Source organism: Eremothecium sinecaudum, chromosome II (genome assembly GCF_001548555.1).
Source record: "Eremothecium sinecaudum strain ATCC 58844 chromosome II, complete sequence".
In the NCBI taxonomy this organism is placed as follows: domain Eukaryota; kingdom Fungi; phylum Ascomycota; class Saccharomycetes; order Saccharomycetales; family Saccharomycetaceae; genus Eremothecium; species Eremothecium sinecaudum.
Window position 1 is genome coordinate 1739836 of NC_030893.1, and position 26436 is coordinate 1766271.

The 26436-nt window shown below is 41.1% G+C and overlaps 16 protein-coding genes and 2 non-coding genes across 18 annotated transcripts; 12 read left to right on the forward strand and 6 right to left on the reverse strand.

Annotated features, from left to right (window-relative positions):
* Nucleotides 1-117: 117 nt before the first annotated feature.
* Nucleotides 118-825, forward strand: MRPL8 (mitochondrial 54S ribosomal protein bL17m; the record flags this gene model as incomplete). Its single annotated transcript, XM_018130801.1, has 1 exon — nucleotides 118-825. One exon carries the CDS (start codon nucleotides 118-120, stop codon nucleotides 823-825), a length of 708 nt encoding a protein of 235 aa, XP_017986290.1.
* Nucleotides 826-1260: 435 nt separating this feature from the next.
* AW171_hschr21118 (HBR394Wp) lies at nucleotides 1261-2331 on the forward strand (the record flags this gene model as incomplete). The annotated part of the gene is made up of 1 exon (XM_018130802.1): nucleotides 1261-2331. The coding sequence occupies one exon, from the start codon at nucleotides 1261-1263 to the stop codon at nucleotides 2329-2331; it is 1071 nt and encodes a 356-aa protein (XP_017986291.1).
* An 84-nt stretch (nucleotides 2332-2415) lies between these two features.
* On the reverse strand, nucleotides 2416-4827 carry PPS1 (tyrosine/serine/threonine protein phosphatase PPS1; the record flags this gene model as incomplete). Its single annotated transcript, XM_018130803.1, has 1 exon — nucleotides 2416-4827. The coding sequence occupies one exon, from the start codon at nucleotides 4825-4827 to the stop codon at nucleotides 2416-2418; it is 2412 nt and encodes an 803-aa protein (XP_017986292.1).
* Nucleotides 4828-5271: 444 nt separating this feature from the next.
* AW171_hschr21120 (DNA polymerase epsilon noncatalytic subunit) lies at nucleotides 5272-5889 on the forward strand (the record flags this gene model as incomplete). The annotated part of the gene is made up of 1 exon (XM_018130804.1): nucleotides 5272-5889. The coding sequence occupies one exon, from the start codon at nucleotides 5272-5274 to the stop codon at nucleotides 5887-5889; it is 618 nt and encodes a 205-aa protein (XP_017986293.1).
* Nucleotides 5890-6159: 270 nt separating this feature from the next.
* MPM1 (Mpm1p) lies at nucleotides 6160-7098 on the forward strand (the record flags this gene model as incomplete). Its single annotated transcript, XM_018130805.1, has 1 exon — nucleotides 6160-7098. The coding sequence occupies one exon, from the start codon at nucleotides 6160-6162 to the stop codon at nucleotides 7096-7098; it is 939 nt and encodes a 312-aa protein (XP_017986294.1).
* Nucleotides 7099-7497: 399 nt separating this feature from the next.
* On the forward strand, nucleotides 7498-8718 carry PAF1 (Paf1p; the record flags this gene model as incomplete). The annotated part of the gene is made up of 1 exon (XM_018130806.1): nucleotides 7498-8718. One exon carries the CDS (start codon nucleotides 7498-7500, stop codon nucleotides 8716-8718), a length of 1221 nt encoding a protein of 406 aa, XP_017986295.1.
* A 189-nt stretch (nucleotides 8719-8907) lies between these two features.
* AW171_hschr21123 (S-formylglutathione hydrolase) lies at nucleotides 8908-9804 on the forward strand (the record flags this gene model as incomplete). The annotated part of the gene is made up of 1 exon (XM_018130807.1): nucleotides 8908-9804. One exon carries the CDS (start codon nucleotides 8908-8910, stop codon nucleotides 9802-9804), a length of 897 nt encoding a protein of 298 aa, XP_017986296.1.
* A 71-nt stretch (nucleotides 9805-9875) lies between these two features.
* On the reverse strand, nucleotides 9876-11660 carry SAF1 (SCF ubiquitin ligase complex subunit SAF1; the record flags this gene model as incomplete). Its single annotated transcript, XM_018130808.1, has 1 exon — nucleotides 9876-11660. The coding sequence occupies one exon, from the start codon at nucleotides 11658-11660 to the stop codon at nucleotides 9876-9878; it is 1785 nt and encodes a 594-aa protein (XP_017986297.1).
* Nucleotides 11661-11895: 235 nt separating this feature from the next.
* Nucleotides 11896-14511, reverse strand: DUG2 (glutamine amidotransferase subunit DUG2; the record flags this gene model as incomplete). The annotated part of the gene is made up of 1 exon (XM_018130809.1): nucleotides 11896-14511. One exon carries the CDS (start codon nucleotides 14509-14511, stop codon nucleotides 11896-11898), a length of 2616 nt encoding a protein of 871 aa, XP_017986298.1.
* A 634-nt stretch (nucleotides 14512-15145) lies between these two features.
* UTP18 (Utp18p) lies at nucleotides 15146-16837 on the forward strand (the record flags this gene model as incomplete). The annotated part of the gene is made up of 1 exon (XM_018130810.1): nucleotides 15146-16837. The coding sequence occupies one exon, from the start codon at nucleotides 15146-15148 to the stop codon at nucleotides 16835-16837; it is 1692 nt and encodes a 563-aa protein (XP_017986299.1).
* A 364-nt stretch (nucleotides 16838-17201) lies between these two features.
* On the forward strand, nucleotides 17202-17636 carry MRPL27 (mitochondrial 54S ribosomal protein mL41; the record flags this gene model as incomplete). Its single annotated transcript, XM_018130811.1, has 1 exon — nucleotides 17202-17636. The coding sequence occupies one exon, from the start codon at nucleotides 17202-17204 to the stop codon at nucleotides 17634-17636; it is 435 nt and encodes a 144-aa protein (XP_017986300.1).
* A 246-nt stretch (nucleotides 17637-17882) lies between these two features.
* AW171_hschr21128 lies at nucleotides 17883-17954 on the forward strand. Its single transcript has one exon. It is a non-coding gene; the product is annotated as a tRNA-Cys (tRNA).
* Nucleotides 17955-18095: 141 nt separating this feature from the next.
* RTT101 (cullin RTT101) lies at nucleotides 18096-20399 on the forward strand (the record flags this gene model as incomplete). Its single annotated transcript, XM_018130812.1, has 1 exon — nucleotides 18096-20399. The coding sequence occupies one exon, from the start codon at nucleotides 18096-18098 to the stop codon at nucleotides 20397-20399; it is 2304 nt and encodes a 767-aa protein (XP_017986301.1).
* Nucleotides 20400-20598: 199 nt separating this feature from the next.
* Nucleotides 20599-22587, reverse strand: RGD1 (GTPase-activating protein RGD1; the record flags this gene model as incomplete). Its single annotated transcript, XM_018130813.1, has 1 exon — nucleotides 20599-22587. The coding sequence occupies one exon, from the start codon at nucleotides 22585-22587 to the stop codon at nucleotides 20599-20601; it is 1989 nt and encodes a 662-aa protein (XP_017986302.1).
* Nucleotides 22588-23158: 571 nt separating this feature from the next.
* Nucleotides 23159-23223, forward strand: AW171_hschr21131. Its single transcript, XR_001930078.1, has one exon. It is a non-coding gene; the product is annotated as an HBRSNR60 (small nuclear RNA).
* A 72-nt stretch (nucleotides 23224-23295) lies between these two features.
* On the reverse strand, nucleotides 23296-24018 carry TAE1 (N-terminal protein methyltransferase; the record flags this gene model as incomplete). The annotated part of the gene is made up of 1 exon (XM_018130814.1): nucleotides 23296-24018. The coding sequence occupies one exon, from the start codon at nucleotides 24016-24018 to the stop codon at nucleotides 23296-23298; it is 723 nt and encodes a 240-aa protein (XP_017986303.1).
* A 173-nt stretch (nucleotides 24019-24191) lies between these two features.
* Nucleotides 24192-24476, reverse strand: MIC12 (Mic12p; the record flags this gene model as incomplete). The annotated part of the gene is made up of 1 exon (XM_018130815.1): nucleotides 24192-24476. One exon carries the CDS (start codon nucleotides 24474-24476, stop codon nucleotides 24192-24194), a length of 285 nt encoding a protein of 94 aa, XP_017986304.1.
* A 341-nt stretch (nucleotides 24477-24817) lies between these two features.
* On the forward strand, nucleotides 24818-26357 carry SSH1 (Ssh1p; the record flags this gene model as incomplete). Its single annotated transcript, XM_018130816.1, has 2 exons — nucleotides 24818-24827; nucleotides 24895-26357. 2 exons carry the CDS (start codon nucleotides 24818-24820, stop codon nucleotides 26355-26357), a joined length of 1473 nt encoding a protein of 490 aa, XP_017986305.1.
* Nucleotides 26358-26436: the final 79 nt, after the last annotated feature.

A 26436-nucleotide genomic window follows, 5' to 3' on the forward strand; every position in this document is an offset into this window, starting at 1 on the left:
AATTTTTTTAATGTACTCTAAAAATTTTCATGTTAATTACGCATAGAGCTCATCTCATGATTTAAAAGACAAAATCCCCGGATTGAAGGCTTTTATACTCGTTGCTACTATTCCAAGATGACTGTTGGGTTGGGAAGGCATCTATCCCGTTCTAAACCACACAGAACTGCGCTGTTGAAGAACTTAACTACACAATTATTGCAACATGGTGCTATAGTTTCAACCATTCCAAAACTGAAGGAAACGCAAAAACTAGCTGAAAGGGTGATTACTATCGCCAAGAAGGCTCGTTCAAACCCTAAGATGCATATTCCAGAACTGCAAAGTCGGTTATTTCTTGCCGGTGATAATGCACACCTAATAAAGAGATTAATCCATGAAATTGCCGGTAGATATCAAGGTAGAAATAACGGCTTTACTAGACTGCTAAGGTTGGAACCAAGACTAGGTGACCGTGCTCCTTCTGCTATGCTGGAATTACTTGATGTTCCTGTTACAAATGCTGAAGGCGGCTTGAACAGAGGTAACATGAAACTGTGGTTGAATGTTAAGGCAGCTGTATATGCTGTATCTAAAGGTGAGCCGTTTACTGATCTCACACTGTTAAATTTGAATAAGATGGCGAATGGTAAGGATATCAATGATTTTATGCGTGATGTTGCTACTATTAGAGAGCATTTACTGAAACATCAAAATATCACCACTACGGAGGAAGAGACCCAGCAGTTTATTGAGGAACTTAAGGCTGCTATGGCTAAACCTAGAGTCAAGGATGACACTGACAAGGGCTACAAGATTGTTAGTGAGAGACCTCCCCTTCCGTAGATGACATTTTCTGACGTGAATCATGTACATATACAACTACTGAAGATCTCCAAGATCCTGCGTAAATAGGTTGAAGTATACTCCGGGAATGTTCACTCATATCCTAGGAGATATATATTACTAAAACAAAACTTTATATTATTATGTTAGAGCAGCTGCTGAAAGGCCCCGGTGTGATGAGCTTTAGAATATGCAGTGAAGTTAAGAACAAATACACTACGTAAAAGCTATTCATAATGGTGCCAGTAACAGCTGATATGAGAGCAAAGGTGGCTGTATGAGTTAAAACGTGATTTCACATGAATTTGCCCCTTGTGGCTCTTATTATTGTACCTAAGTAATAGCCTCCGCAATAAAAAGACAAGCTCTACAGTTGCACTTACGTCTGCTTTAAAAGGAACTAGAAACGATATTGGGTCCCTCTTTTAAGTGACCATGAAGCCTGCAATATCAAAACTAATGAGCACGCCCGTACTAGCATTGAATGGCATCTGTGATGCTGTTGGTAATACGCCCTTAATAAAGCTACATAAGCTATCAAAAGAACTTGGCCGCAATATTTATGGTAAGGCTGAGTTCCAGAACCCTGCTGGTTCGGTGAAGGATAGAACGGCGTTGTATCTTATTAATCATGCTGAACAGTCTGGTGCTATTGATCCTTCAAAGCCAGTGACCATTGTTGAAGGTTCAGCAGGTAACACTGCTATTGGTATTGCTCATATTGCTAGATCGAAGGGATATAATTCGGTTGCATACATGCCGGACACGCAGTCTGCTGACAAGGTGAATATTTTGAAGTTGCTAGGTACAGAGGTTCACACAGTTCCCGTATGCCCTATTACCGATCCTCTTAACTTCAACAATAGGGCAAGAGACCACGCCAAGAGGGTAGAAAATGCGTATTGGACCAACCAATTTGACAACGAGGCCAACTGGAAGGTGCACTACGATACTACAGGGCCAGAAATTTATAAGCAGCTTGCCTCTCAGAACTTTACGGTCGATGCCTTTACCTGTTCTACAGGAACTGGTGGTACGTTCTCCGGTATTGCAAGGTACTTGGAAGAAGCAACGGACGGGAAATGTAAGTTGGTTGTAGCGGATCCGCCTGGGTCTGTGATTTACTCATACGTGAAGACTGGAGAGCTCAATCGTGAAGGAAGCTCCTTTACTGAGGGAGTTGGTCAAGGTAGGATTACTAAAAATATGGAAGCAAGTGTAGATATCATTGATGATGCAGTATTTGTTCCTGACGAACTATCCATAGCCATGGTTTATAGGCTAATCGAGGACGAAGGGCTCTTTCTTGGTGGTACCTCCGGTCTCAATGTAGTTGCAGCAACTATGGTTGCAAAGACATTGCCTCCTGATAGCAATGTAGTCACCATTCTGTGCGATACCGGCAATAAATACGCACAGAGGATATTCTCTAAAAAGTGGCTATTAGAAAAAAATTTGTACGATGCAATTCCTGTAGAGTTGCGGAAGTATATTACGCTAGAATAAGTATCTAACGCGTAATGCTGAGCAACAAGATGTGTTACATATTACATGATACAAAAATTTTATTTAGGGAAACGTTTCCCATGCTCAAAATAAGTCCTGTATGTAATTGCTATTCAGTTCAGCAATAGCACGACATAATATATGCCAATCTATCTTCATCGCGTCTGGGTGGTTGAGTTCTTGCCATTTGAGCAGTTCGTAGATGAACATTAAATTTGGTTGGATGATAATATTCAGCCTTCGAACCCGAACAAATAGGTAGGCTTGAACCACTCCGCAATTTAACTCCTTCATGCATTCCGCGATACATACAGTTGCACTTCTTGATACACCCACCATACAGTGGACAAGTACTTTCTCATTTCTTTTATGACACTCGTCGATGAAAGACAAAATCTGATCCAACTGAGAAAGCATGGAATCAGCTCCATTATCTCCTAACTCACTTATGTGGTATACATTAAATCCATCTTTAGTTGTTAATGTTGTTTTAGTGCAGGATTGCTCGCCTGCGTTTGGCAATTCCTGCACTTTCCGCCTGTTCCTGCTGAATATGTTCTTATGCGCCGCACTCTTCAACGTTTCTAGATTAGAGTTCTTCACAGCACTGGAATATAGGCCTCCATCTAGCTTAGATTCTGCTGATGAGCTTCTACTTTCATGACTATTTGTTCCTGTTGTGGAAGCGGAATCTAATTGTAGCCACGACACATCCACTCCCACTGAAACAATGTTTCTGATCTGTAGGTCTTGCAAAAGTTTAGGATGGTGAGCATGCTCCGAAGATCCTAAGTATAGATGAGGTAGTATTCTGGATGGAAGAGGGCCCTTCATATGAAGAATTTTTTCATCTTGACATGGCTTACTGAAAAACATCTTACTGAAGAGTTCCGGCTCTACAGTAATCGGTTCTGAAGTCCTCTCAGGATGTCGCAACGGTGATTTGTCCTGCAGTAACAGTTGCAAGTGGCCTAGTATCTGCATGTCAATAGGAAACAGGAAAAACGGTCTTCCGGGATTGTCAGTCAACCGCAACAAAACCTCATCGAGTGACAAATCCCATATAAATATCAAGTATGCAACCAATAAAAATGAACTTTCGGTGTAACCATCAGAACAATATATTAAAGTGAACATATTGGTCTTTAAATGGAATTGGTGGATGTAGTGGCAAAGGTTCACTAAAGACTTGATAGACTCCAGTGTCAAAGATCCTAGACCGATGGAGCCGGAACTTGGGAACTTCAAGTGAATGGGTGATTTATCTATGTCACTTAGGTGGTTCTCTATCTGCTTTCGGTCAGGAATACCGACAGCCTCCGCGCAATGAATGAATAACCCACAGTTAACACAGTCCTTGGGAATAAGATTAAATAGCTTTGAGTCGAAATCAGGATTATCAGAGCTCTCGCAATCGAGATCATGTAGTGTGACCACAGTGTTATCATAACTATAATAACTTCTGCTATTGCTTGTACAATTGTCAGTCAGGCCTAAATACAAAATCTCGTAATCAGTTGAGTTGCCACAACAAAGACTAGGTGCTATCTTCTTGACGCTACTCATTTTGGATATTTCAAGCCTCTCTTTATACAAAAGGTCTCTTTCCCAATTATTAAACGACGCCAGGTCGAATTTTGATGCCAACCTTGTTTGGTGGCTTTTCTCTACAGCCTTATTAGACATAGGTATCGTACCAATAAGTTCCCTAGGAATACTATCATTTGGATCAAGAACCCTAATGTCAAGCTCGTTTTCTGGATAGTCCACATAATTCAATAATACAAACCTGCTTGCCCAACGTACCATTATGCCTGCATAGTGACATAAACACTCATTTGGGTGCTGTGGAGACAAGCAGTATATCACAGCAATCTTAGACATTTCCAGATGTTTTGCTGGCTGGAGATCAAATCGCCTAAACAATACGGGTTGCTTCCAGGCCATATCATGCATCCCGCAGTCCTCCCCCAGCTTGTTCTTCTTCCCGTACCTGAATTGCTTCAAATTATCAGTCAACAAGAACGGAAGCAATTGATATGTCTTACATGCTTCAATCACCTCGTTAACCTCAGATTCAAATGTATTCACACCAGTTAATACCCCATATTCCTTGATTTCTGTAGCAACAATTGATCGTAAATCCTGTGTGGGGTCCTTTAAATTCAATAATAGCTCGTTAAGATCAATAGAAGATTTCAAAATACCAGAGTTCTCAATCATACCAGCCTGTAGTGTCTGGGAACTAATTATACTGAGCTGAAACTTGTCAGTTTTAGGAGGACTTCTACATTTAGCCAAGCCATGTAACCAGGGGAACATAACATCTGCATCCGGCAGGGCAACTTGTCTCTGTAAATTGAACAACTTAAACGTCTCTTCTGCACTTATAGGCGTGAATTCATGACGACCAAGGTCCTCTTGTGGTCTATCCTCACCGAAACTCAACTTTTCACCAATATCCTGCCGTTTTGCTTGATTCCTATCACTTGACATAGTAAAAGAATTCAAACTCCGAGTAAAACCTCAAGTCCAAACGCATTCACTTGAATAGCACACTACTTATAGTCGAATCTGGTAATTTTAAAAATAATAAACGTTCTTTATCTCGTCTTACGCAACCAAGAAGAGTTGATAGTTGGTCATCGCACATTATTTAATTCTTATAGTGCTATTAGCATGTATGAGGGTTGTGGGTGTATTCTAGAATTAAAGCCCACTGGCCTAACCTTTCAGTTATATGACCTGATATTGGAAACTACCGCTCTCTTGATGCCACAATTGACCTTATATCTTCGTATATCTCTCTTCTTGCACTGTATTCTGTTCATTAATATTCTTTATTAAGTTCCTTTAATATGTCAGACGAATTCCTTAACGTAATTACTATAATACATCAGCTCATCGTATAGCGATTACACTGAAATAGAAGCCTTAAAGATGGACCCAAGTGATATCAAGGGCCTAGCCCCTCGTTTGCCTATTTCTAAATGCAAGAGGATAGCCAAGACTGATCCTGATTACATTATTCAAACACAGTCGGCGTACATTGCCACGGCTTTTGCAACGGAGCTATTTGTCCAGGCATTCAGCGAGGAAGCTATAGCAATGGCTCAGTTGGAAAGTAAGAAGCCAGTCAATCGAAAACAAGTGCGTCTTACCTACAGTGACTTAGCCCGTGTAGTTGCAAGAGTGGGCAAATTTAACTTCCTTAGCGATGTGGTTCCGGAAACCAAAGTGCTCTCAGATCTAGTAAGGTTGAATAAAGTAAGATATTCTACACCTGCTCCACGGTCTGTGGCAGCTGACCAGGCCGTTCTTCCTTTCAAGAAACGGGAAGGAGCTGCTGATGCGGTCTATGAAGATGCCGGCGACGAGGCGTACAACGGCGAAGAGGAAGAAGATGAAATAGAGAGCGAGGAGGAGGTTGAAGACATGCAGCTCCAGCGAGACATGGAGGAGGTTGCTAGGATGAATAGGATTGTAGATATCGACAGCGACGAGAGCAGCGATGAAGAACGCGGAAACTTTCCGCAAGAAGAACAAGACGAGGAATAGACATAGAAGCCTCATGCCGCTTAACAGCCGGTTCTTACTGATGCCTATAGACTTACTAATCCCAAATAACACTCTTATAATAACATATTTGTGCTCTTGTTGGGCGCAGAGGTCTCTTTCTAATATCTACCCAAGTATATTATTTGACATTTTTTAGATTCTTCTGGAAGCCGCAACATGCTATCTCTTCTCCTTAAGATACAACTTTATAAAGTAAAGAGAAGCAACTGCAGCTAGCTAGAAGGCTATATTCATTATAACCTATTCATAATGGGCTTGTTTAATGGAAATGAAAATGACAAGGATGTCACAAACTTTAATAACGATGTTTTAGAGAACAAGTTCTCTAAACAATTAACCCGTATTGATGATACGTTAAATGAAATTTGGAAGGATATATCCGATGAACCTGCTTCTTTTATTGATGACGTTGTAAAGCACTCTACTTCTAAGGCGTTTTCTGATGGGCTTATAGACTCTATTTGGCTTAATGCGACAGACACCCTTGGAGAGGTACTAACTGGGATGGGCCTTCCTGGAGGCCTTGGTAACCCGCTTAAGATTAAACGCATGTTGAATCCGGAAACGTCGATGTATAGATACACTATGCCTACAGATGAGCAATTCAGTAGGTGTAAGGATTTGAAAGGTCTCTCTGTCTGGGATACGAAAGGGTGGTGGAGATGTCTTTTCCCGGAATCTGTGGTACGGAGAAATATAGGTACTGATGAGGACCTTTCCAAGATTCTTACTCGTGAAAAAGTTGAGAACGACCGTTCTCACAAGTTTGGGCTCTTCTTCCCTGACTACTCAGGTTACTTGTCATGGAGGTCTCACATGTTGAGGCTAACGAAAGAAAAACAACAACGCGAGCAACAGGAACGCCAAAAACGTGAGAATCTGCTATCTTCAACCCCCAGCACCCCTGAGGACCTGATGGCTTGGAATCACGACTCTTCAGTGTCATCTGCAGATGCCAGAGGAAAGGTCATGGGTACGTCCAAGTACAGCACATTCAATTCGACGGACAGAGGACAGGAACAAATTGTTGAAAGCAGGACCTACTTTGAGGACGGATCTGTTGCCATCCATTCAGAGAAGAAGATTGTCCCCTATGATGGTTCTGAGCCTATCTATGAAACGAGAAACGAGGTTGTGGGAAGAGAGGGACAAGATGCCACAAAGGATGGCTGGTTTTGGAAGAAATGAAGCACGCTATCCTATGTGCTATCTCTGAGCAATTTATTGCTATCATGAGTAATACAAATAGCTCTGGTCTTTTATGTTATTAAATGTACTCGCGGTGACGTTGTACATAAGGAATTGTGAATAGTTATAATATACATCAGTATTACTTCAATCGCCTCTAAGTGGGATAGATAAGAAGAAAGCTAAATACCTGAATAGCAATAGCGCCACTTCAGGCCTAGCGGAGATCTTTTGGTCCCTGGATGAGCACTAATGGTCTCTATTATAGTTGTGACGTATGAAAATAATAGTCCGGGTAACTTATGTGATGAACAACTTTTCAAACTTATATCTTGAAGCATCAACTAACCTAAGATAAGTCCACAGCTCATAGAAAGCACCTAGAGTGGTTATTATTTGATGTCGACCAGAAAGAAGGAATATATTGCAAAGGTTAATTACAAGAATGATCTTCCTCCCCCTCCTTTACCTCCAAAACTCCTAAAATACAATTACTTTGATAATGAGGCTGTCGAATCTCCTCAATTAATAACTTCTCTATACACTAAGACAAATGTTACTCCGTTAATCCAGCTAGATAAGGAGCTCGGTATGCCAATAGATTTAATTCAGATTCCTGGTGTGCTAAATCAACAAGATACGAAGTTTTTATATGGGTATGACTCTGTTAAGCTGCAGCAAGAAGACCGTGTGTTGTTGAGGGATCCTCGTGTTGATAGAATTACCAAAACAGACCTCTCGAAGGTTACTTTCTTGAGGAGAACAGAATACATGTCTAGTACACTGGCAACGAAAAATGAAAAGAAACGGCCTGCGTCTACTGTGGATGATGACGGTGACAGTGCGTTAACACCTTCTCAAATTGTTGAAAAGGTGGAAAACACATTCGATACTGTGGGAAGCGATCTTTCAAAGCTTTCACATCCTAATAAGAAGAATGTGAAGGCCGTTAAGACCTGGAGCTTGCTACCAGATACAGTGTCCATGGACCAGACCTTTTTTACTATTAAGATGGTAGGTTCTGCTGCCTTGAACAAAAAAGAAAAGGATACGGTGGATATGACCTCTGCAATATTCAGACCTGTGGAGCTGGAAGAAGACGAGTGGGTCTCTGCTTATGTCACTGATTCCAAGAACAGTGAAGAGTTGAGAAAGGAACTTGAACAACAAATAGACGAACTGTCCGAAAACAATAATATTTACAAGTACAGAAGACTAAATGACTACGACATGAAACAGATGCAGCCCTCTGGTAGTGCAGGACTTGTATCAGAAGTAGTTATTTCCTTCAATGACGATAAGGGTGTAGCATATTACAAGCCGCTGCGTTCTAGGCTAGAACTACGAAAGAGAAGAGTTAACGATGTTATCAAGCCTCTAGTTAGGGAAAACAACTGGGATCAGATAAATTTGAAGCTAAGGAAACCAACTACTCAGGAAACAAAGCTTAGAGATAAGATCAGAATGAGGTTTGACCCAATTGACTTTCCAAATGTTGATGATGATGACGTTGTTGACGACAGCGACGTAAAGCCTGTCGACGAAACACCAGTCGAAGGAACTGAAAAGGTTGATCATGCAGCGGAGGCGATCAAGCATGATCAAAACGATGAGCAGTAGTTCTCAGCTTCGAGGTATAGGTTATTAAACCATATTGTGTATACTAACGTATATAGTGCTTCAGTATTATTAACGGCATTTCTCAATAATTTCATTTCAATTATTTAAAATAAAAGAGTGTTTCATTAATTCTAACAACCTTTAGAACTGCTTAGTGGTTCAATTGACCATCATTTACGAGCTCAAAAGATGTCATTTACTATAAACAGCGAAATAGCGGTTTGTGGGGGAAAGTTGTTGAAGCTTTCCTCTTTATCAAAAGTGTGCAAAACCAATATGGATGTTAACGTCTATGTTCCTAAACAGTACTATGCCGGATCATCAAATACTATTCCCACACTATACTTCCTTTCAGGTTTGACCTGCACCCCTCAAAATGCATCTGAAAAGGCGTTATGGCAAGTGCAAGCTGACAAGTACGGTTTTGCAGTGGTATATCCAGATACTTCGCCAAGAGGAGATGATGTTGCAAAAGATCCTGAGGGGAGCTGGGATTTCGCTATAGGAGCAGGCTTCTATGTCAATGCTACCCAAGCTCCTTTTAGCACACATTATCAAATGTACGACTATGTTCACAAGGAATTACCCGCTTCTTTGGAGTCATTCTTCAAAGAGAAGTTTAACAAGACAAAGATTGACTTTGTTAAGAATATTTCTATTTCTGGTCATTCAATGGGTGGTTTGGGTGCTTTGGCTGGTTTCTTGAAGAACTACGGTAACAATGTTTACAAATCTTGTTCAGCTTTTGCGCCAATTGCAGACCCAACGACCGTTCCATGGGGCCAAAAAGCATTCACAGGTTATCTAGGTCCCGATAAGAAAGCTTGGGAGGAATATGACCCATGTTTGCTTGTTAAGCAAGTTGAAAACACCAGGGGCAGTGAGATATTAATCCATGTGGGTACTAACGATCCATTTTTATATCAATTAAAACCAGAGAGCTTAACTGCAGCTGCTAAAGGGACCTCCTGGGACGGTAAAATTAGCGTTAATATGGTAGAAGGTTTTGACCATTCGTACTATTTTGTGAGCACATTTGTTCCTGAGCATGCTAAATTCCATGCCAAACATCTCGGATTAACGTAACTGATTTTTGCCCGTTATAATACATGAATTCCGTATATAACTAATTGCTTTTAAGAATACATAAGATGAGACTATTTTTGAAGGATCAAAGCTCCAGACTGCCAGCCTCCAGCAGCTATCGCTACACAAACTGAATTTGATGGTAATTGCACCTTTGTAGGCTGCGCAACGCATATGCTTGTCGATGATTGATATGTAGCTACGTTGCGTACCTCCACTGCTTCCCTGGCATCACCAATTCCAAGGCAACCACATAGTTCACTTTCTAAACCCCAAGAATACAATTCGCCATCCTCAGTTAGGGCAATGTTATGGTAATCACCGGATGATAGAGTGATGAATTTTTTGTCAGGTGCGATGTCTATGTTAACTAAGGAGCCGTCAACGACCTCTCCGTCAGATATTTTCAAAGTATAAGTACTTTGCTCTGTAAATATTGCTAGAGACATTCTTGAAGCTTCAATTTTCCTGAATCTTCCATTGATTGGAAGATCAACATGAGTAGTCCTCTCGTGGCTGTACATCCACAACTTGTCTCCCTCATTTGTTATATAGAATACAGTTTTTGCAGAACAGCATGCAAAATCTAGTATCCTGTTGGGTCCATTTATATCACCTGTTTCTGGGATTACTTTATAGTCTGCTTTAGAAGCCATATCGCCCTTCTTAAGCGGATATCTTGAATCCCAGACTACCAAACCAACCGCATATATGTATACGCAATTGAAATCCCAACCGCAACCAATTTTAAGAACTGGATTGCCCGCACGGGTGGGTAGGCCTTCAAACAGTAATCTGACGCCATGATCTACGCCAGGACTGTCCCACGAGTATACCTCATTCTTATCGTCTAAGGCCAATATGTGTGCTCTGCCTGAAGATACGGCTACGAATTTAATCTTATCAAAAGACTTCCTATCAATTGTAAAATCGGATTCGTCCATGTAAAAGTTGAAAGAGTCTCTTGCGAACAACCGCCGAACATACTGATTGTCAGTTACATATTCCTCGCACTTTGACAAAAGATCACTTATTGAACGGTACATGTCTTGGTGAGGATTAGGTATTATCCTTATAGTTCCTGGACCTATGCCAAACATCCCGCTCGTGACGATTGACTCGTGCATTCTCCTTGGATAACTTTCCTCGAGAGAAGTGACCATCTCCTGTAGTACATTGAAGTCTCTTTCATTATTTTTAGGGCCAGGTCCCCGATGACTTCCGTTATAGGTTGTACCTGTGGAGAACAACTTGCCGGACTTCGTTAGCAACTGAAAAGAAAAACCACCAGCAGATATTTGTACAATGCTTTTATCATCCGCATCGGGCTGACGCTGATGCTTTCTACCCGAAGCTTCACTTTTTTCGTTCGCTGCATCCTTAAACCAGGGTACTGGCGTCGGCTTATTTATGCCTGTCCGCCGTCTTTGCTCAGGACCCGATATCAGCGAAGTCACCTCCGGGTGAGAAGTTGTAGTATACCCAAGCCTAGCATGTTGCAAACATCCCCAGGTATGGAAAGAAACATTATGCTGTCTGTATTTATATCTTGATAACCATGTAGCTTCAGGGTAATTATTAACCAATATCATTTCCGAACATGTCTTATAGTCCTCCCCGCTATTTGAAATAAATGGTTCATCATTAGTATGATTATACCCAAATGCTTTACGATATAATTCACGCCATAGGGTATTAGAACCTTGATAATCGAGCAAACGATTAAAATATTTATTTGTTAACGATAGGTTTTTAATGTCAGCAGCGTCCAAATACGGTAAAGTTGTTAACACTATATCTGGGGGTAGTCCATAGTTTATAAATTGTTTATCTTCGTTATTTGAATTCTCAGTCATATTCTTATCTTAATAGCACCAACTATCACCAGCTTTAAGCGAATCTTTAATCAATATGGTAGCTATGATGTTCTAACGTTTAACTGTCTGTACCCCCTTTATTTTTGAAGACAGAGTGATATCCAAAAGTTGACAATCTTATTTAATAAATGAAGTTTAAGTAAGATAAAATTATTAAATAACTAACTATTGCTTTAAGTGGGAAATTATCGTTTATAATATTATGCTGTGGCAGCTAGAGTCTATTGAATACTTTGGTAACAATTTTTCTCATATTGGCCCAATTCTTTATTTTCAGGTTTTCATTGTCTAAATGAGCGTTGTCAGTTGATTGGCCACATGGAATCTGGGCAACGGGAGCGTTGAAATGGGATTCCAGGAATCTTATGCATGGTATAGAGCCGCCTTCTCTAATAAAGAGTGGGTCACTGCCCCAGGTATTGTGTATTTCTTCTCTTAGTAGTTTGTAACATCTATTGTGTGGATTTCCTAGCCATGGCTCTGCGATATTTAGAACCTCTAGCTCTAGGTGGTTAGATGTGTTTAACGATTTGAAGGCATCTTGTAAAAACTGGATCAGTGATTCCTTGACCTGGGTTGGATTTTGGTCGGGAACCAGTCTGATCGAGACGACTAGAGAAGCTTTTTGCGATATGACGGTGACACCCGGAACGGTTGTCTGAATGTTTGTAAGTGATAAGCTTGGCTTTGTCCACTTTGCAACGAGCTGCTCAACGGTTATGCCGCCGGCGAGTTCCGCACGGTTGACAATTTCTTTGAATTTTGCAAGTTCATTGTCACTGACTTCTTTTAACGAGTCGTAAAAGCCGGGGATCTGTATGTGCCCCCGATCGTCGGTAAGTTTCGACACTATGTTGATCAGATCAGCAGTAGGTTCTCTGTGCACACCGCCGTCAACACCGGTGTGCCTGTTGGGTTCGTCGGAGAAAACGGTAACCTGGGCATTCATTACGCCTCGGTGTCCGTAATTCAAGCAAGGAACCTTTTGATCTAGCCAATAGGAGTTGCTGAACAATATCCAATCAATTTTAACATTGAGAACATCCGGGTTCTCTTCTATGATCTTACGTAAACAACTCGAGCCGTTCTCTTCCTGACCCTCTATAAGGAAAACAATATTGTTTTTGAGCTCACCCTTCTGAGTGAGATCAGCTGCGCTGTAAACGGCCGAGAGAAGCGGCCCTTTATTGTCACTAACACCGCGACCTTTTAAGTAGCCATCCTCGCAGACCAGAGTGAACGGTTCAGTATTCCATGAAGAAGGATCACTAACCCCTACAACATCGTAATGGCCATACCAGAGAATACTTTTCGGATTTTCAGCCTGGCTTTTGAAAAAAGCAACAACGACTGGATTTCCGCCATTACCTGCAGGGAGTTGTTCGCACGTATGTGCTCCGAACTTGACAAATAGATCCTGCAAAAATGTTGCGCAGCGCCTACCATCAATGACATTTCTGGAGTCCGGGTTCTGGGAAACCGTTTGATAGCCCACAAACTCCTGTAGCATCTCTAGCATGTGGTCGTTATCAAGCTTTGCTCTCCGATATGCCATCAAAGCATGCGACGCTTTGTCCGTAGTATCAGGCGTTCCAGCACCTTGTTCCTCTTCATTTTCGTCCGGTTTGCTATCATTTACCAATTCATCAATGTTCCATAACGCTAGAGTACCATTTGTGCCCCCTGTAATGAGCCTATCAACCTTGTTACCTGTGTGGCATTTCCTGAGAAGCTCGCAACTTAAAACGAGACCGTCATGAACATTCCACTCTTGCATTTCGCCCTGGTAGAATTTTGTAATGCGGTTCTCATGAGCAGCAAATACATGGTCATTATAAACAGCAATTGCCATTATATCGTTGTCATCGTTCGTCTTGAGTTTTGTAATTAGCTGGCCCGTATTTAGGTCCCATATCTTGATTAGGCCTGACTCAAGACCACAATATAGAAAAGGGAACTCAACAAACTGGCTAAATACCGTTTCTTCATTATCCAGCTCTTTAATAAGGTTCACACGAACATCGCAGATAGAATCTAGATGGGGTGTCGTAAGTGCCCAGATCTTGGAGATTCCATCACCACCGCTTGAGACAAAAAAGGCCGTCTTACGATCTAAAGAATATGGCTTAAATAGCACCGAAAACGGTTTTTCAAAGTTCTCGATACGAGTAATCGAATAAATAAAACCATTGTGCGCATACGTGATAATTTTGTCTGATGGAACTGCCTGTATAATGCATTTCGCATCGCTGGACAGAGGACTCCCTCCCCTTGTAGGGCAGCACTTATTATAACCAGTAAGCCCAGTTGAGTCGAAAAACTTACTATACCTCACATGGGGTAGTTTCTTAAAATTATGCTCCGAAAGCGAAGAGTCGTCCGATGCCAAGAAATTATTAATATACAGCATTGACGCATTCTGGCAGCCAAATATCAACGTATCCAATGAGTCGACGTATTTGACCGAAAAAATATCACCAATATCCATAACTGAGTAAATCACAGCTATGTTCTGGATCCGGATTGAGAAATCTTTTAAAACACATCCAACTGACCATACGCGCACGATTGAGTCGGTTCCTGCGCTAAAAAGGTACTTTTCATCCTCTGATTTGGCTAGACATAAGACGCTAGCTTTTGTATCAAAACCATCATCAGAATCTTCATTAACTTTCACAGTCTTAATTAAATTATACGTTGTTAGATCAAAACATAAAATCTTTGAATCATGAGTACCGGCAAACAATATTTTATGTTGTGGAAATGCAATAGTGGAGATTATCGAATGCGTATGACTCCATGAGTGAAACAACGGCGGTTCTCCTGTCATCCCTTACTATGTAAAATGCGGGTTATTTAGCTCCCTTATTCATTCAAATGGGTGCAATAACTCCTTAAAATCTTGCTTTAAATGTATTGATTACTGTGCTACTTCAATCACCAGTTCATTATCAGTAATTCGGTCATAAATAAAAACCCCCATTGTTTGAATCACGTGACATTAGTAAAATAGCTTGTGAAACGATAAACGGTAGTCAACTAGCCCCTTGGAAATGAGCCATTGGTGACGATACTAGCACCCAGATACCTATATTAGACTCACACCTATCTAACGGAAAATCCGCTGTTGGTGACCAGATTGACTCATATAATGTTAATCCAACGACTCCATTCTTGAAGACAGCAGTACAGCGGTTAAAAAGGGGCGAAACCGTGGCAATCCAGGTCCGATAAACCCGGTGAAAGCAGCAGAGCAGCGCTGGTATTCTTGATGCGGTCACTCCAAAGGACAGCACACATCTGTGTAAGATCACGTGTTGTTGTGCATTCGTGTATGGTGATTTTTACATTTAAAAGAAACGTGACCTGGCTGGAAAAATTTGCAGGAGCTCATCTCATCGCATAGAAAAGTTGAATTGCACATCAAAATCAGCAAGTGCCATAGCGTCTACAAGGTACTTAAAATGAGTGCTACTGAAGCGCCACAGGTTGCTCAGCCAGATGAAGAGGAATTGCTTTTAGCTAAATTGGTTTTTGGCGATAAATCGGACTTTTACGAGGGAATACAAAATGTGGACCTAGGTTTATCAAGTGAAGGAGAGCCTGATGGTAACAATTCTGACGATGAGAGCGGTGAAGAGGAATCAGATGATGCTATAGATCGTATGCAAGATGATCAATTATTTTTTGTCGACGAAGGGGATGATGAGGATAAAATGGAAATAGATGAGGAAGAAAAGGAAGAAGAGGTTTCAGCATATGAAGATGACAGTAGCGACGCATGGAATGATTCTGATGATGAACGTTTGATTGTCCCTATTACGGAATCTAATAGATCAAAGAAACTGCGGTCTTCGTACGAGGAGAAGGAAGTTGACAGTCGGCAATACGTGCGTAGATTGAGGTTGCAATTTGAGAAGATTTATCCTAGGCCGAAATGGGTTGACGAGGTCGACGAATCAGGTGAGGATGACGGAATTTCAGATGAAGATAATGATTCTGAAGTGATAAACGGCGACATCAATGCATTGCATAAGATTTTACAAAGTACGTATTCCTACAGCGCCACATCATCACGTCTCTTGGCTCCAAAGAGACTAGACATTACGAGATTGACAGACGCAAATGTGTCTCATCCTTCGAAGTCGGCCGTCCAGTCGCTATCTTTCCATCCGCTAAAACCTTTGTTGCTGACTGGTGGATACGACCGCACTCTGCGGATATATCACATCGACGGGAAAAACAATCATCTTGTATCTTCCGTTTATTTGACTGGCACACCTGTACAGACATGTAAATTTTACGTGAATCCTTCGCACAGCGAGCAGATGGTGTTTTCGGGTGGTAGGAGAAGATACATGCATTCGTGGAATATTTCTAGCCCGAACTCCCAGGTTGCGTCAATTGAGAAGATCTCGCGTATGTACGGCCATGAAGAGACCCAAAGATCGTTTGAGAAGTTTAAGCTGGGTCACTTAAGCACTGTGCAGGATACAGTCCATGGTATTATTCTCCTGCAAGGTAACAATGGTTGGATTAACGTTCTTCATGCATCCACAGGTGTCTGGTTAATGGGCTGTAAAATAGAAGGTGTGATGGCAGACTTCTGTATTGACTATCACCCATTGCACGATGGGAAGTTCAAGACCATTTTAATCGTCGTAAACAAATACGGTGAGGTCTGGGAATTCGATTTAACGAATAACGGTAAAGTGCTACGTAAATGGCAGGACGCTGGTGGTGTTTCCATCACTACGATACAGGTCGGCGGTGGTACCAATTCTTCAAACCTACTTCCTTTTAAGAGCATAAAAAGAAATAGATGGTTAGCCATTGGAAGTGAATCTGGTTTTGTTAATGTTTACGACAGACAATCTCAGGCCGGAAAACCAGTAGCAACATTGTCTCAGTTGACTACTACCATTTCGACTTTAGAGTTTTCTAGTGATGGACAAATTCTCTGCATGGCTTCTCGTGCTGTTAAGGATGCCTTGAGGTTAGTGCATTTACCTTCAGCAACGGTCTTCTCCAATTGGCCAACTAGTGGTACACCTTTAGGTTCGGTCACAAGCGTAGCATTTTCAGCACATAGTGAAATGTTGGCTGTTGGAAACGAACAAGGTAAAGTCAGATTATGGAGACTGAACCACTACTAGACATTGCATAATACAATGAATCAACTACTGTTATATAATAGGAATGGCACTTACACTATAGAATCAGATTTTTAATAAAACTTAGGAACATTCATTTCATTTCTATAAGTAGTACGATTTTAAGACATCTCCTTGCAGTCCATATTATCATCTAATAAAACCAGTAATTAAATTAAATCATATTACATACGCCTTCAATTCTTTCATGGTAGCAACCTAACTCTTCACTCATTAACGAAATGACCGAAATATCAACTATCACCTTCAACGAAGGTTGAAATTTTTTAATTCTTAACCTTAACGACGCATGCATCGGTCGGTAACTTATCACTACATCTAAAGCCGTAACCAACAAGCGAACATAATGAGGCCGACTTCCGCCACACTGTTTCATGAATCTCACGTTAAGCTTTTGCTGAGACCATGGGACAAACATTCTGATAGGATTTTCTATGGTTATTCTAAGTCAGGTAACAAGCGTGTATCGTTGAGCACAAAAGATGGTAACAAGAACATGTATAAGGGTACTCGTTCGTCTGGTATTGGTAGACACACAAAACTAGGTGGATATAAAATTAACTGGGATAAGGTGCGTACATATGTTACGCCTTCTCAGATTAATACAGATTTGAAACCACTGCTATCTCACAACTTACCTGAACTAAAGCATGACTTCTCAGGCTACGAAAAGGGGCCACTAGACACAAAATTATATCTTGACAAACTAAGGCAATTCATTAAACATGGAAAGGTTCCAAGTAGTGCTAACGATACTAAAGTGTATCGGGAAAGTGCTTAAGTTGACCTACTTCCGAACTATAAGTTTAGCATCAGATCAACTTTATAGGTCTATGAAATATTTAGTAACTGTAAATAGTAATAATAAAAAGAATGAAAGAAATCATGCTTACATTCCTTACTGACAGTACAAATCGTTACAATATAACCGTAAGTAAAACGTTAACGAGTTAAGTTTTAGGATGCATCTCGTGATCGTTGATATCCTATTTATATTATAATCATAACCTTAATCTCCTAATTACTTGCTCGTATGGCGCAGTGGTAGCGCAGCAGATTGCAAATCTGTTGGTCCTTAGTTCAAACCTGAGTGCGAGCTTATTTTTTGTTTTTTTTACTGTGATATTTCTCAAAACCTTAAAATGATCCAATATGCAACAAGCCATCTAAAGCTTTGAAAAACTAATTATGGACTTTAATTATTTCGGTGGGTTCAGACGGCCTTGTATTTGCTTTGGTGATGTCAGATTCGAAACTAGTTGATTTAAATCAGAATTTTTTAACACTACTAGCGCAGTTTAATGACTTAACCGATTCATTCTTCTATTTTTATAAGCCAGAAAGAGTCAAACTGTTTGAAAATGGTCAACGTCCATTGAACTCTTATAGGGCTAGCTTCTATGGAGCTCTTAAAGCGCTTTTCAATTGCAGAGCTTACGAAGTATCACCCCTGGGATCAAATGTTGATAATGGTAGGAATAGGAAACCGACTTATCGATTGATGCCTCGAAGAACCATCCACAAGAAAATATGGGAAGTTGGGTTAAATAAAATAAATGATACAGTTGGAAGGTTGCTAGATGTCGATAAATTGGGTACCATGGATGGTGATTTACCAAACATTGAAGAGCAGTTTATTATTAACCTTGATGAGATGGAGAATACTATAACTATACTTTGCACGGTATATGAAAGTGTGAATAACTGCTACCCAACTATGATACCGCAATATCCAAAAATTCGCTCTGTTGAGCATTTCTTTGCTCAATACGCGCTGCATAGATATCAGGAACTTTGTGAGAAGTATGACAGTAACCTATTTGGTCAGCTCTTAGACTTTTTGGTATCTCGAATTCAACGCTGCATTCTGATAAAGGACGAACTGTCATTGTTAGTTGATGATAAAGCTATTGAGCACAAGTTGCTGCCCATATACAGCAAGTACAAGGCTGGGAACCTCCCTTTCATATATAAAAAGACATTAGTGCTTGAGCTTAAATTGGGTGATGGAGTTGGACTGTCACAACAATTTACGAAGAAGTATTTGGAGGTCATAAATTACTACCAGGATTTTTCTGATACCAAATATATCAAGAGACTGCGGCGATTACTATTTGTTACAAAGAAGGTCTTATCCAATGAATGTAGACAACTTTCAGACTATCTCTGTCAAGAAATTTTAAAAGCAACTCTGTTAAACGAAGTGAATCTAAAACCGCTGTTAAAGACTAATATCAATCATGCTAATATCTCTTCATTGTGGTTAATAATCTATGGCTGCCTAAGGAATGGTACGGTAGACATGTGTCGTGGAGGATTTTCAGTAGCATTTGATGATGTTTCGGATAATAAATTTTGGTCTATTATCAAACAACTACTCGAAACTTGCATAAATCGCCCATATGAGCAGGAGATAAAGCTTTTAATATGGGACAGCCTCAGAAAAAGATTTCATGGTGATCTACATTTGGTCGAATTTCTGGCTAGTACACTGGATTCATATGTGAAGAAGTTCATGGAACATGTAAAGTCGTTAGCGTCCCTAAATACTAAATGGATGGAATCTAAATTTTATGAAAAATCAATTAATGATATGAAAAGCATATTAAAGGTGATAGATGCTATGAATTTATTGAGTACATTTATTCCATATTACTATGAAAAATACTGGTTTCGTCGACTAATTTTGTATGCGAATGAGTACAAGAAATGTGTGGATGAGAATGTGGTTCTCATTGAGCAGGAAATTAGCGACATGGCAGGCTCTTCAATAGTTCTAGCGTTAACTATGATGGATGTGATTAATGGTATAAAAAAAAATGGTATTACTCTAGAAATGAACAATATTGATACTGTTTCTGTTGCGGTTCCTCGTTCCGCCGTTCCAGAAGTTTTCTTAGAATATGACGTTAACGTCAAAACGTTACCAAAAAGTTTACAGAGTATCTGGGATGAAATCAATGTAACGAGGAATTTTCTTCACTCTGCTTCTGTTGTCCAACCACAGTTTGCTTTACATCATTTAGAGATCGAGACGCCATTTATGCTTTCGAACAATGCTAAGCTAATTGTCGATGTTACCATGGTTCAGGCATGTATTCTCGAGCAATTCAATGAGGATGAGGAGATTAAGATCGATGACCTAGCATCTCTGTACGGAATAGATAAGGCAGAATTGACAGTTGCAATGGAATCGTTCGTGGGTGTTGGGATGGTTAAGAAAGTGGGTATAGCATACTCATTAAACTATGACTACAACCCTAATTCTGGCGTCAATGTTTCAGGTAAGAAACGGATTCCATACACTATTTCTCGACCTACTCAGAAGGAACATAGCAGAGATACAAGTTGGATCATTGAACTGCTGAGAGCAGCAATTATTAGAACATTGAAATACGAACAAAAGTTTATGACTTTTGATGAACTCCGAGATCAGGTATCTACTCAACTTGGAGGTGTCAGCGTTGCTGAGTTCAAGTTAGCCGTCGATAAATGTTCGGACTACTATACAAAAGAGAAGGATATGTATAAATTTGTATGGTGAAATAACTTAATGCTCAATAAAATTTCGTAAAGTAGTTAAAGTACTCCTTTTTCTGCTCCAATTTACGTAAATTACAATGATTGTGTATCACTTCACCATTGTAATTTTTGTTATTATTTGACTATTAAAAACGAAAATGTTACTAAAAAGTTACTTAATCTTTGTTTGCTGTCCTACCAGGACGAGAATCAACGAAAGATCATTCTGGTTCAAACGCCTGATCAACTACGTTGAATAGTACCTCCATGGTATTGATTTGGAAATTGACATCAGTATCATCATCTTCCTTTGTCGGCACTAAAGTAGGTCCCCAAATTATACATAGGGACCTCATATTCATCCTGTTTTGTTCTTCACACTCCATGACTCTCTTCAAATGGAACATCAAAGCTCTCAATGTCCAATATTGTCCATCTGGTAATTTATAAATTAATCCGTGCATGAAATTCTTCCTAGTAACTGGATTGTCTATGGATAAACATGTTTTAATTTCTGACGACATTGACCTCGGTAGTAAAGGATCTGGTAAATTGGAAAAGAACGTTTTCAATAAAGAACCTACAAGATAAATGTTCGACTCAGCATAGTTTTTCGAGGGTAAGATCATAGAGATATTCGAGGGATCCTTGTCAATCTCCTCTTTTAATTTGCTTACTTCGAGCACATTTGCAGATCTCCGATAAATACCCTCTAATGTTAAACCATATTTGTCAACAACATATATGCATTGTTTTACAATTGCGGGTACCAGATCCTGTTCGAACTCTAATAACTGTTCCAATGGAACACCAAAAGTTTTCAGGTTTTTGGTTACACCAGGGGGCAACGAACTAGGCAGTTCATTCCTCGAAGGTGGTCGATCTGAAGTCAGTGATTTCACCAGTGAATTCGTCAGAGTATCGTCCCCTGCACTCGGCGTCTTTTGACTAGGGTCTAAAGTGCTGAAATTGTCAGCTTTCTCTGCAACTTCGATCAGAGTTTTCTTCTCTATACTCGCTGATCCCGGCGTAGTGGGATTTGAAGAATTATGAGAAACACTTAATTTCTTCTGGCCAATAACGGAGCTGGCACTACTAGTCTTTTTTGAATCAAAAGGAGATTCATTAGACGTAGAAACAACTCGCTTAGGCAGAGAATTGTTCTGTGGATCAACAGCGAATGTTGGCGGCTTAGTTGCCGGTGATTGGGTTTTTGCCATCGAAGGGTGTTTCTTATAGTCGACAGGAATTAAGTTTTTGTTCACAGACAGCGCGCCCCTTCCGTACTTAGTTAAATATTCAACTAAGTCCGCTTGGTTATTCATAGAGGACGCATACTCTCTCATACTGAGACCCTTCCCTTCAAATGGAATCACAGTTACACCACTATTTAAAATCAAATTCTCCGTCCATATAGTATACTTTTGTAGCTGAATAGCAACACTGGTGTCCATTTCTAAAATTAAGTCCCTTAACTCGGCAACTATTTTAGGGCGCTCCTTCTGGACATAGGCCTCTCGGAGAGCTGTGGAATGGTCAACCTTCTGTTTATAATCGAAATCAGCACTATCTATCTTGCGTTGCAAATCTTCTTCTTGCTCGCGGGCCGTCTTCGAGCCCCGTAACGTCAATTTGGATTTCGTGGGATCAGACAGTTTCACTTTCTCCCGCTCCTGGCATAGAGACGTGTATCGCGTCTTAGCCTTCTCAGCACTGTGTATCGCATCCGCAACATCCTTCTCCAGCCGCCTACTCTGCTCCTTGAGCCCTTTACGAACCTTTGTAATGGAGGACAGCAGAGCGCTAAGTTCATCATGTATTTTCTGAAGCGCAGCGACATACGAAAGTTTCACTTGCGCAAGCTTCCCATCATACTCTAACACACGATGAATTCCCGAACGTAAACCACTTTCACCGGCCTTTTGGAAGTAGCTCCTATACATCTTCCCCATTTCAACCGCATGGCTCTCTTCCAGCGTGTATTTTTTCCTAATAAACTTTGTAAACTCCACGCATGTTAACAAAGACTCTTTCAAGCGACCTAAAAGCGCTGCTGTAGACACATCCGAGTCCATTAGCTTCACAATATGTGGAGATTCAAGCAAATTCCCATGGTCTTCTTTGACACCCTTGTCACATGCTTCCCCATGGCTCTCCTGTACATTTATGTACATAGGTCCAGGCTGCTCGTTCTCGGTATTTGACATCATATACGCTATAGGAACACCACAGGTATCAAAATTCTCGACACTTGCAACTCTTAGTTCTGATTCTGATCTATCTGCCGCTTTGCTCTTGGCTCGGTGCTTTGTGAACAACGAGTTTGTGACATCTAACTTATAGAGTTAATTAAGTGTTTCAATGTGTTCGGCACATTATTATCTTATGAAGGGTTGAAGGGTACCGTGTGCCGTGATGATCCCGATCACGTGATCCTATCGCGTGGTTCCAAACGCGGGGCGCCGTGGCAGGCGGCGCCAGGAGCGGCCAAATTCTCGGTGGTTTTCGCGCCGCAATTCGTGGGGAGCGGTTTCTTTTCCGCGCTGCCGGGTACGCCCTAAAACAGTTTTTTAACCGCCAAGTGAAATCGAAAAAATTTTCTGGAAGCATATAAATACTGGACCCGTGGTTTTATATACTGGGAGTTTTTCATTAGCAATTGTAAATTAATAAATTGTAGCAATCTTATTATAGCAGTATAATAATAAAAACAAGCACTTTTATGCCGTATAGGTGTATGGTTTAGAGTGCTAGTATCGCAAATGATGATTAGACCATAATGCATAGTTCAACTGAACCTCATGAAGATAAAAATTCATCGAATTTAGTCTTTCGCTCCTATCTGAGCTGCGATGCTTTATTGTACAGTAGTTTTAACAGCTTCTTGTGCCGTAGAAGGTCGAGATATAGTATATTTTCTATGTATGGTGCTCGGACTGGGCGGGCTGCTCCGATTGCTGGGGCTTGAGAGCGTATATCCTCACTGGGTATAGTTCCTTGGGCATGCCCTTCTGACGTTCCGTCGCAATGAGCTTAAGGCCCGCCTGGGAAAATAGGGCCCTAAACTTTTCGTCAGATCTTGTAATGCTGCTGTCTTGGGGATCGAAGTCATCTTCGCCTGTGGTGTTGTTCTCTTTGACGACGATGGTGCCGTTTGGCTGGAGGCCTTGTATGCATCTTTTTAGGAATTTAACGAACTCTTCGTCGGGCAGGTGGCCTACGCACCACTGACACCAGATAAGCCAGTACTTGCCGTTTTCTGGGACCCAGTCTTGCATTCCGACGTCGTAAATAGTCCCTAATTTGCCGCTTTGTGCTAGCGGTTCCAGCTGAACGCGGGCCTGCTCTACAAAGGGCTTGACGGGTTCTACAAGGTCTACTTTGTCGCTGATCTTGCTGAGGAAATCGCGAGTGACACGGCCGATGCCTGCGCCGATATCGACACTCCAGCGACTCATGCCCTGCGCGGGAACCATTCTAGACTTCAGTTTGCGGACAAAATGCATGGAGCCGTGGACATCTTGCGAAGGAACGGGTGTTTGGGGACCGTAACCGCCCAAAACACCGTCTACAGTAGGTGGCACGTTGCTCCAGTAGTTTATAGCGTCTTCGTAGTTGATATTCGAGTCGGGGCGTTCCATTGTTGCTGCTATAGAGGCTTCCCGGGTAGCTGAGAAGTTCAGGCGCTGTCAAAATTTTGCACGTACAGGCATCGCGAACTGCACAGTAGTGGAAAACACACGTATATTGAGCATATACCTATGCTACATAGCATATTTAGTGCTAGATTAAAAACTATGGGTGGAAGCTGCGTCTAGTGGCTCCACGAGTAGATCCATTGTACGATGTTTCGTATTTGTTCATTCCAAATATCTTTTATTGTTTCTTGGCTGGTACGTACCACGTACTCCTGTGAGTTTATTGACACTGGGCGGACTGGGATGTCTGCCTTACGGTCAATAAGGTCTTGTGTTCTGCTTGTTATTTTATACCATTCCGCTTCCTTGTATAAAGAACGCTGCACAGCGTAATAGTAGTATGACGTGCCCAAAAGTGAGGCTATGACCGCAAAAGACGTTACTCTGAAAAACCGTGGCATGATTGGAAACACAGAGCAGGTACAGGCTGCATCAACGCTTCTTCTTAGCTGTTTTAAGGACGTCTTAGCGAACAACAGCCGTGAGTTGCTGTAGGCCGAACTTACGCGGGGACCTTGTGTTACCCGCTCTTATGAATTCCGGGTAACGTTGAATTTTTTTATCTTTCACCTTACTGACAGTCAAACGTTTTGTCATGGAACTTAAACGAGATATATAACCTGCCGGCTCCAACTAGGGCGTTGTCTTGAGGCTATTGTGGTGTATTCTACTGTAAATTTTATTCGGGATCAGTTTTTTTTTGTTGATTCCACTGTCAATTCAACTCAGGAATATATTTATTATGGCTGGAGGTATGTGTAGTCATTGGAACTAGTGCTAATGTACAGCATATCAGATATACTAACGGTTTTTCATTAGTTCGTTTGGTTGAGGTTATTAAACCCTTTATGTGGTTATTGCCCGAAGTCGAATTGCCTTACGAGAAGATCTCATTCGATGACAAGGTAGTGTATACGTTGATTGCCGTTTTAATATATATGTTTGGTCAATTGCCGCTGGCAGGTCTCTTGAAAGAGGCTACTGAAGTGAAAGATCCACTATTTTTTATGCGGGGAGTGTTTGCAGCTGAACCTCGTACTTTGATGGAGTTTGGTATTTTCCCTCCAGTGGCCACTGCCTTGTTGTTCCAACTTTTGGCTGGTATGAAGATCATTAAGGTCAACTTCAAGCACCAGCAAGAACGTCAGCTATTCCAATCATCGATTAAGTTTTTCTCCATAATCCAGTATGCAATCTTGGCCAACATATTTATCTTCTCTGGGTACTATGGGGAGTCATTGAGCGCATCAACCGCTCTACTTCTAAACTTGCAGTTGATTGGTGCAGGAACATTGACTACACTTCTTATTGAGGTTATCGACAAGGGCTATGGATTTGGATCTGGTGTGATGGCTTTCAGTGCTGCTACCGTTGCTACAAGTTTTGTCAGTGATACATTTGGCGTAACTCAGATTTTCATCGACTCTACAAATGGTATTAAAGAGCCCCAGGGTGCTTTGATTAACTTGATTCAAGGTCTAACTTCAAAGCATAAGACTTTCATTGGCGCAATTTTCAATGCATTCCAAAGAGACTACTTGCCAAACCTCACTACAGTATGCATGGTCGCTGCTGTCGCTGCTGCAGTTGGTTACCTACAATCATGTCGTTTAGATTTGCCAATCAGATCTACTAGAGCCAGAGGTATGAACAATGTTTACCCAGTTCGTCTTTTGTATACCAGCGGCATGTCTGTTTTGTTTTCCTATGTGATCTTATTCTACATCCACATTGTAGCTTTCACAGTCATACAATTGTTCGGTAGAAACGATCCACAGAACATTTTAGTGAAAATCCTTGGCAGGTACAACGTTGTAAAGGACCTTTACTATGTACCAAGTTTTCCAATGTCTTTATTGGTGCCACCTAAGTCTCTATTTGACGGCTTATTTAGGCAGCCGCTAACTATTATTACCTTCGCCATATTTTTAGTTACAACTGGTGTATGGTTTGCCTCCCGCTGGCAAGAGATTTCCGGTTCTAGTGCTCATGATTGTAGTGCACAATTCAAAGAGCAAGGCATCACATTAATCGGCGTCAGGGAGCAATCAGTCGCCAAAGAACTAGGTAAAGTTATCCCACTTGCTGCCTCTACCGGGGCTGCTACCATGGCTTTATTGGTAGCGATCGGTGAATATCTGGGCCTAAAGGGTGCTGCTGCAAGTATCGTAGTTGGTATCAGTTCTGCATTCTCCTTAGTGGAGTTAGTGGGAATGGAATTCCAACAATCCGGTGGACAGAGTGCTTTAGCCCAAGCCTTCGGAAACCCAAGTGGTGCATAAATGTGTTATTTAACGATGTCAGCAGACTTGATCGCCACATACTATCATGTAGATAAACGACTCATTATGTACTCTATTG